A 9,336-nucleotide genomic window follows, 5' to 3' on the forward strand; every position below is an offset into this window, starting at 1 on the left:
CTGGGGGCGAGCTGGCCCATTCGTACGAAGATGTTAAAGCGGGCTCTACCACTCTTTATTTTTAATTCCATGAAAATAAAATCTCTTAACTTAGGTAAAAAAAAACAGTAAAACTTTCAATATATTTATTATATTTCAAATATAGCTAAATTCTTAGCTTGGTACAGTTTACTAGAATTAAATAACGATTACAAAAATCCACTTATAACATAAATTTAAATTCGATTTCTTATACTTCGAGTAACAAATGCCTTATAAGAGATCGGACGCTATTTGAAGTAATTTCAGGGGTGGTTAACTTAATAAACCGAGGAATTATACAAAATTTATAATTCTTTGAGCTGAATTTATTGTAATTACTTACGATATAATAATATAAAGAGGAAAGATTTTTGTAAATATTAAAATAACTCAAAAACTACTGGGCAGATTTTAAAAATTCTTACACACTTGGAATGGCAATTTATCTGCGAGTAACATAGGCTATATTTTTTAATTTCACGCAGGCAAAATCGCGAGCAATAGCTAGTTATGTTACACTCCATAATTGTAGTAATTTAAGACATGGGAAGGGAACTTCCCCTTAGCAGGCAGAATTTAGGACGCATAGGAGAAATGTCTGCGTCCCCTCTATTCAAAAAAGCAAATCTACAAATGCAGATATCTGGGAAGCGCTTCGCAATTTTGGATAATTGTAAGTCACCTTATAAAAACATTTTGAAACACACTGAACAATTTTTATAGTAACAAAAATGAAAGAGGAATTCTGGTATGCGAGCCGTAGTTTGACCACCCCTGAATTACAATCGGTACTATAAAATGATTTTTTAATAACTAAATACACAATTTAATTGTATTTTAGCTTAAATATATTATTGTTTTCTTAATTCGTACAGAATACAATATTGTTTAAAAGGTATACAAAAAAAATAAATTTGGTCAGCGACAAAATATCGAATCAAATATGTACAGAAACCACTATTTATAGCCTGTCTTTTTAAAAAGGTTAGTGGTGTAAAATTATGGTTTTGTACATTTTATTATATGTTAATATTAATCAATCATATTTCATCTTTACTATTATAATAAAGCGTAAACACACATTTCTTTGTTGCCTAAGATGTCAGCAATTACAGCATATTTTTTAATAATTATTTTTTTAACAAAAAGCCCTAAACTTACGTCACGCTTTAGGCTATATATTTTCACGCCATTAAACTTAGTGGATAAATATTTTGGATAAAAACCCTAATGTGGGAAGACCATAAGTTGCTGCCAACATCAAACAAAGATTGCTAAGGTTTGTCAGGTCATTTTGACATTTGCTATTGATAATTTGACAAATGTAAACAATAAAATAAAATTTTCATAATTGAATGCGGATGATACACGGGAACAGTTAATACTTAATATTATAAATGCGAAAGTTTAGATGGATGTTTGTTAGTTTGTAGCCTAAACGGCTAAACGGATTTCGATGAAATTTGGTATAGATGTAGAGGATAGTCTGGAAGGGCACATAGGCTATTCACTTTCGTTTTATTTAATTCCACGCGGAGTGGTAAGTGAAAGCTAGTGGAAGAAATAAAAACTATTTTTGTACAGATTTGAAAAATGTTTCTACAGTTTAAAATTTATATTATATTCATATTTATAAGTAAATAATACATATATACTAAGACAAATACTGTGATTTGTGAGGACTAACAAAGCTTTAAAATATGTCAAATTTGACGTCAATTTTAACTTCATAGTAACACAAAAACCTTTGACTAAACTTTCGCACTGTTTAGTCTCGCGTTTCCTATTAGCATATATGACGCACAAGTCGATGTTCAGTTGTACAACTAAACAGTTTGTTGTGTTGTGCGATTGTTGTCAAAGTTGCATCTATAAGGTGATTTTAAAATCGATACTTCAAATGTGAATCGTATTTATTTATGAAAAAATCGATGTTTTATGTTCGATTTCCTAACGTCGCGTACTGCGTGCACACATTTGACTATCGCACGACTGTTCTGCGATTGTTTTGCCAATTCACCTATTTTCACACAACTAAAAATCGAGTAGTGTAAATGAACTTATAGAAAAAATCAAACAAAAAAACCTACCTGCAATACCTTTCGGATAAAAAAAGAATTATCAAAATCGGTCCACTAGCGGCGGAGTTATGCCGTAACACACATAAAAAACATACAGACGAATTGAGTACCTCCTTCTTTTGGGAAGTCGGTCAATGAGGGACTAAACAGTAGTGCGATATTTTAGTCGAAGGTACTTTTACATGTAACATAATAAAAATGAGAAATATACATATATAATAATGTTTTTGCAGATTTGATAAAATTTACCAGTTCAAACATATTTTACTATTATTATTATAAAAATGGATGGATTTGTAGCCTATACTTCTAAACTCGATGTTTATATAGACTAGCTGTTGCCCGCGACGTACGCAGTATTAAGATAAATGCAAATATGCATTTCTATGTCAACTATCAGTAAAAGTACTGATAAAATCGGCCCAGTTCCGGAGATTACTCGGAACTAACATTCGGACAGACATTTAAATGCGATTTTCGTTATAAACGCAAATACACCCTGAAATCTGGAATTTTTCTATCGATATTACAGACACATACAAACGAGCAAGCGGCCACCTGAATTCGCCAAAACGGCGAAGCGACTGCCCATAGACATCCGCGATCGCAGATGCGTTGCCTACTGACGGAGAAGACACAAAAAAGAGGATATTGCCCCTTCCTATGCATCTCCACCGTCAAGTCCACTTCCTTTCCCATCCTCTTATTAAAAGGGTGGTAGAGAGAAAGAGACTTAAATTAGGCCTCCTCCTAAAAAAATTATTTTATGTATAGATTTCAAGTGTCTGTAAGAATAGTATGTCTTAATCAACAACGGAATCACGGGCGAAAACTAGTCTCTTTCTGTTTATAACTTCTCTTTAAAATACGTTAAATTTATTTTATCAGTAGTATTGAAACTACGGGTTAGTTTTTATTCGTTTTTATTGTGATATGTTTTTTTTTTATTTTGAAGAGCGTTTTGTATCAAAATCTTCAGTTCTCGGTACAATAGACATTTTCTGCTTGAAGGTTTGCAGATCTCCCTGTGGTCTACGGACACGCCGGATAAAGCTCCGATACCTGGATCTAGAATAAAATCTATTACTAATATTATAAATGCGAAAGTTTAGATGGATGTTTGTAGCCTAAACGACTGAACGGATCTGGATGAAATTTGGTATACAAGAGCATAGTCTGGAAGAACACATAGGCTTTGATCCCGGGAATAGTTACGGTTCTGGGATTCATTAATTTAGTTTTTTAATGTTTACTCGATCATTCTGCAACGGTTCAACATATCTTATTGAAAGGCACAGATATAAAACAAAGTCTGGAGTACACATGGGATAAGGTTACCCGAGAAATGTCCGGTTCCCGAGGGATACGTAAATTTTTGTTATATATACAGTTCGTATGTTTTTTAATACCACGCGGACAAAGTCGCAGGCTACAGATAGTATATACTAATAATAGTTATAAATAGTAAAAATAGAATCTATTACTAAGTGATAACGTAGCTTTTTAATGATGATAGAATTTTTTAAATTAACCCAGTAGTTTTTGAGTTATTTCAATACAAAAATACAAATCTTTCCTCTTTATCGTAACTAATATAAAGAGATAATTTTTCTATTCTTGTATATATTGAAATAACTCAAAAAACTACTGGGCCAATTTCAAAAATTCTTGCACCATTAAAAAGGTAATTTATCTCAGTAACAAAGGTAAGTTTTTACACGAACACAATAGATTATAAAGAGGAATTTGTATATTTTTATTTTTGTATATTTTGAAATAAATCTAAAACTACTGTCCTAATTTCGAAAATTCGACGATTTAAAAAAATCGGCCCAGTAGTTTTTGAGTTATTTTTATATATACAAAAATAAAAATATACAAATCCTTTATGATATCAGTATAGACTATTTGTAGCCTGCGATTGTAAATGCTATTGTAATGAAAACCGTGGCCAAACTATCGCACGACTGTTTACTCTCGCTCTTCCTATGAGCTAATATGGGGCAACACAACTCGATGTTTAATTGTGCAAAAACAGTTAAATTGGAAACAATCGCACGACAGTTGTGCGATATTTTAGTCACTCAATCTAGTGTACTCTTAGTAACATACCAGCGGAATCCACACTGACAATCCTCAGCCAGAGTAAAGACATCAGAGTTTTACACGTTTCTACCAAACTGTTAACTGCTGGCTTCGAAAACTCCGTCGCTTTCAACCAACGTTCTTGTAAATTCATTACTAGAGAACATTCTAGAAACATTCAGAATTTCTATACTAATGTAATAAAGCGTAAACATATGTCTGGAATCATGGTATATTTTTTTAATAATTCTACACTAATATTTTTGAAATTATCCCAGTAGTTTTTGAGTTATTTCAATACAAAAATACAAATCTTTCCCCTTAATCTGTACATAAAGAGGTAATATTTGTATTTTTATATATATTGGATTAACTCAAAAACTACTGGGGCAATTTTAAAAATACCTTCACCATTAGAAAGGTATATATCTGTGATATAGTCTACATTTTATGGTTGTTTTTTTAATAAAAAGTCCTACACTAACGACACGCTTTAGGCTTTACTTTCACGCTATCAAACTTATGGGGTGAATAAATTGAAAAAAAAACAGTCATGTGGGAGACATTGTAGTTTTTGGTCCCTTTCCCGCGTGACGATTTCTTCCTATTTATTTACCCCACTAGCTGTTCCCGTGCGACTTCATCCGCATAGAATTATGGAAATTTTATTTTATTATTTACATTTGTCAAATTATCAATAGCAAATGTCAAAATGATATGACATGACAAACCTTAGCAATATTTCTTTCTTGATGTTGGCAGCAACTTACGGTCTCTTTCCCACATTAGGGTTTTTATCCAAAATATTTACCCCTAAGTTTAATGTGAAAATATATAGCCTAAAGCATGTAAGTGTAGGGCTTTTTATTAAAAATGGAATTTTTCAAAAATATGGTGTAATTGCTGACATCTTAGGCAACAAAGAAGTGTGTGTTTACGCTTTATTATAATAGTATAGATAAGTTTAAGATACATAACTTTTAGAGTGCTATTTAAATTGGATTTATTTACCTTTGCATATTTCTAATAATTCTATACTCCTAGCTGTTATCGGAGTTTTAATATCAGCGAGAGGAGAGCCGCGATGTGGCACAGAGTAGAACATGAAGCCAGCACTGTTCCGCCACAAGTTGGCTCTCTGTACCTCTTGATCTTCTAGAAGATAAAAATGCTCACTGTACTTCCAATGAGAGGCTTTAAATGCTATAGTCAAGATTACAGGACTTGACATATCTTTGATCATAGATGCATCACGTTTTCCTTCACAGTAATGTTGGGTAAATTATCTTACTAATATTATAAATGCGAAAGTTTAGATGGATGTTTGTTAGAGTTTGTAGCCTAAACGGCTGAACGGATCTCAATGAAATTTGGTATAGATGTAGAGGATAGTCTGGAAGAACACATAGGCTACCTACTGTTGACTTTTTTAACTCCACGCGGACGGAGTCGCAAGCGAAAGCTAGTATTTCATAAAACTCAGATTACAAAAAATACTGGTTAGTTCTTAGTGAGAGTTAAACTTCGTCCAAGTTAAGTTGAACTTTATACTAGCTGTTCCCGTGCGACTTCATCCGCATAATATTATAAAAAAATATCATTTTATTGTTTACATTTGTCAAATTATCAATAGCAAATTTCAAAATGACATGACCTTGGCAATCTTGCTTCCTTGATGTTGGCAGCAACTTATGGTCTCTTTCCCACATTAAAGTTTTTATCGGAAATATTTACCCCCTAAGTTTAATAGTGTGAAAATATATAGCCTAAAGCGTGTAAGTGTAGGGCTTTTTATTAAAGAAAGAATTATTCAAAAATATGGTGTAATTGCTGACATCTTAGGCAACAAAGTGTGTGTTTACGCTTTATTATAATAGTATAAGGTAGTTAACATATTTGAGGTTTTTAAAATTTCAATTTCAATTGATAACATATTTATTTATTAACTTTAAGGAATAAAATATGGTCTAAATTTTAAGTAAAATGTAGTATAATAAATTAGTGAAAACCGCATCTAAATCGGTTAAGAAGTTTCCGAGATTAGCGAACACAAACACACAGACAAACATAAATCAATATTAAAATTTACCTTTATCAATAGAAGACACGTAATTTATTTCTTTGGTTTCATTTTTAACGTTTTCCCCAATTATTGTTTTATTTTCTGTTTGTTCGTCAATTCTTATTGTTTGTAGTTTATTATATATATCTTTACTTTGTATTCTAAACACATAGTTAATTAAATTGGTCAATTTTGCTTCGTTAGCGTCAATTTCTTTAGTATTATTATTATTTTCCATTTCTCTCTCAATGTTTCCATTTAGAACATCCTGTATGTTGTTTTCTGTAGTTTCGTCTGTTATATCTTCGTTTCCGTTCGTTTTGTTGATTTTTAAATACGCTTCGTATGCTGTAATAAATTTTTATTGATTTTATGGATGTTTTATTATATTGATATAACTAGATGGATGTTTGTTTGTTTGTAGCCTAAACTTCTGAACGGATTGCGATGAAATTTGGTACAGATGTAGAGGATAGTCTGGAAGAACAGATAGGATACTTGCTTTTGTTTTCTTTTTAATTCCACACAGACGGCGTTGCGAGTGAAAGATAGTATGCGAAATAATAGATAGAAATGTAGAACATTGTCTACTTACTAAGGGCCTGTACCACCAAATTGTAAAGTGTCTGTGACAATCCAACGTGTAAAATGTGATGGAAATATCGGATTTTGTTATCTGACGTCATCAAGCTATCTGAGCCTCTATCAGCCAGTGGTGGGAAAAGCCCTTAGTCTCGATTTGCTTATGATTTTATATGGAGGAACACTACTCGATTTTTATTTGTGCAAACAGTTAAATTGACAAAACAATCGCACTGTTGTGCGATTGTTTTGTCAAAGGTGGACTTACTAACCTATCAATTATACTTCATACTAATATTATAATTGCGAAAGTTTAGATGGATGTTTGTTTGAATTTGTAGCCTAAACGGCTCAACAGATTTTGATGAAATTTGGCAGACATGTAGAGGATAGTCTGGAAGAGCACATAGGCTACTCGCTTTTATTTTTTTTATTACACGATGACGGAGTCGCGGGCAAACGCTAGTCATACTAATATTATAAATGTGAAAGTTTAGATGGATGTTTGTTAAAGTTTGTAGCCTAAAGGGCTGAACGGATTTAAATGAAATTTTTTGTTTTTTTTTTTATTTCCACGTTAGGAGTCGCGAGCGAAAGCTAGTAGTTAATACGGTTCATAAGTTCATACCTTTACAGTATATTTCTTTAATAAATAGGCCACCTTTAGAATGACCTACCCAAATGATAGGTTTCTCCCCAACGCCTAAAGCTAGGAGTTGAGACATCATTTGTTCTGCTCTTTCGTGAAGCCTTTGACTATAAAAAGAAAATATTTCAACTATAGTTTGTCTAAATAAGATAGATTAGTTTGATAAATGACGCATATGAAGTATCGAATTAAATTTGTATGAAAAATGCCGTATTTGATAGACAGGTATCGTAGTGACGAAACACGCAGCGAACAATTATGAACTATCGATATTCGGTTTAAATAATTATCAGACTCAACTAAAATTATTATTTTCATATTAACTAATTTAGAGGACAATTCTAGTATTGATTATAGTGTAGAGAATTTAGCGATGACAGAAATAATAGTGAAATCCAATTCGATTACGTACTGCTGTAGTAGTAATAAACATTAATTTACTCTCATTATTTGTTATGGTCATTATTAATTTGAGAAAACAGTGTTTTTGTTTTTTAATTCATAAGTTATAACTATAAATCTATCGATTCCAACTTCTATAAGAATAAAAATGGAAAATCGATAAGATTCATGATTTCACACAACCCATCCTTACTAAATTTGACGTGAATTGTCAAACTAATCTAAATTATTTAGACACTCTATAATATAGTTTAACAATTCATTTCAAATTTAGTAGGGATGGGTTGTGTAAAATCAGTCAAGTCAACCGAATATCGATAGTTCATAATTGTTCGCTGCGTGTTTGTTTCGTCACTACGATAACTGTCTATTAAGTATGGCATTTGACTTCATATTCATTTATCAAACTAATCTAAATTATTTAGACAAACTATAATATAGATTTAAAAACTTGTCATTGGATTGACGTCAAACATGCTGTCAATAAAATAGATTTGCCAGATTAAAAAAACATATTACCTACCGCTTGCTTTCTTTAATCCATAACGGCCTCCATAAATAGGGATCGCTCGTGTAATTTATTGATATCACCCTGGCTCCAGGGTAATCGATTTTAATCCAATCCCGTGGCCAGCAGGGGGAATAACAGACATCACAAGTACAACCACATCCTAGACATCTGTCACTCTGACATTGACAATTCGCTTTCCTAACCTCACTTTCGCAATTCTCAAAGAAATCTCGAACGAAACTCGCTTGCGTATCGAAATTGTCAACTTTATCGAGTAATGTATTATTGTAGAATTTCTCCGTTATAAATAAATCGTCTTTCGGTAAAACTTTACGATATTTTTCATAAATCGCATCGGCATCGATATTATCGTAATCGATTTTATTCGATTTAGATTCGTTTAGGTAATCGCATTGACAGTCGATTGATTCGTCTCTGTCCCATTTGCAAGCGCAAGCTGTGGGTATAGAATGGGGACGACGTAGGGATACTTTGATAGGGTCACTTTTATAATTTACCCTCCATTCTCCTTGTCGCCATGTATTAGCTAATGATCCTGGAAATAGCCAAATAATAAAAAATAATATTATAAGCGAGCGTCGGTGGCTCAGTGGTTTGAACACTTGACTTGTAATCTACAGGTATTGGGTTCGAATCCTGTACCAATGTGATTTTCGATTTTTCGAATTTTCATATGTACATAATTAACCCGACGTTTTTACGGTGAAGGAAAATGTAATGCATATCGGTGAAGAAATTCAAAGATATGTGTGAAGTCAACCCGCACTTGGCCAGTTGACTATGTCCTAGTCACCCCTTATAAGGGTAGGCTCCGAGTCCCTCGGTGGGGGCATATAGTGAGCTGGTGATGAATATTATAAGAAAGATTTTTTAGAGTGGTAGAGCCCGCTTTAACATCTTAGCACGAATAGGCCGACTCGCA

The 9,336-nt window shown here is 32.6% G+C and overlaps 1 protein-coding gene across 1 annotated transcript in view; it reads right to left on the minus strand.

Annotated features, from left to right (window-relative positions):
- Nucleotides 1–2,705: 2,705 nt before the first annotated feature.
- LOC106101228 (protein SERAC1) overlaps nucleotides 2,706–9,336 on the minus strand; it is a 10,594-nt gene continuing 3,963 nt past the window's right edge. Inside the window, exons 4-9 of the mRNA XM_013280386.1 lie at nucleotides 8,406–8,949; nucleotides 7,460–7,587; nucleotides 6,277–6,597; nucleotides 5,199–5,342; nucleotides 4,215–4,355; nucleotides 2,706–3,170 (exon numbers count right to left, since the gene is read on the minus strand). Of these exons, the coding sequence (XP_013135840.1) occupies nucleotides 3,016–3,170; nucleotides 4,215–4,355; nucleotides 5,199–5,342; nucleotides 6,277–6,597; nucleotides 7,460–7,587; nucleotides 8,406–8,949 (1,433 nt within the window). The 3' untranslated portion in view covers nucleotides 2,706–3,015. The remainder of the gene's footprint in view (nucleotides 3,171–4,214; nucleotides 4,356–5,198; nucleotides 5,343–6,276; nucleotides 6,598–7,459; nucleotides 7,588–8,405; nucleotides 8,950–9,336) is intronic.

Source organism: Papilio polytes, unplaced genomic scaffold, assembly GCF_000836215.1.
Source record: "Papilio polytes unplaced genomic scaffold, Ppol_1.0 DF824002.1, whole genome shotgun sequence".
NCBI lineage: Eukaryota > Metazoa > Arthropoda > Insecta > Lepidoptera > Papilionidae > Papilio > Papilio polytes.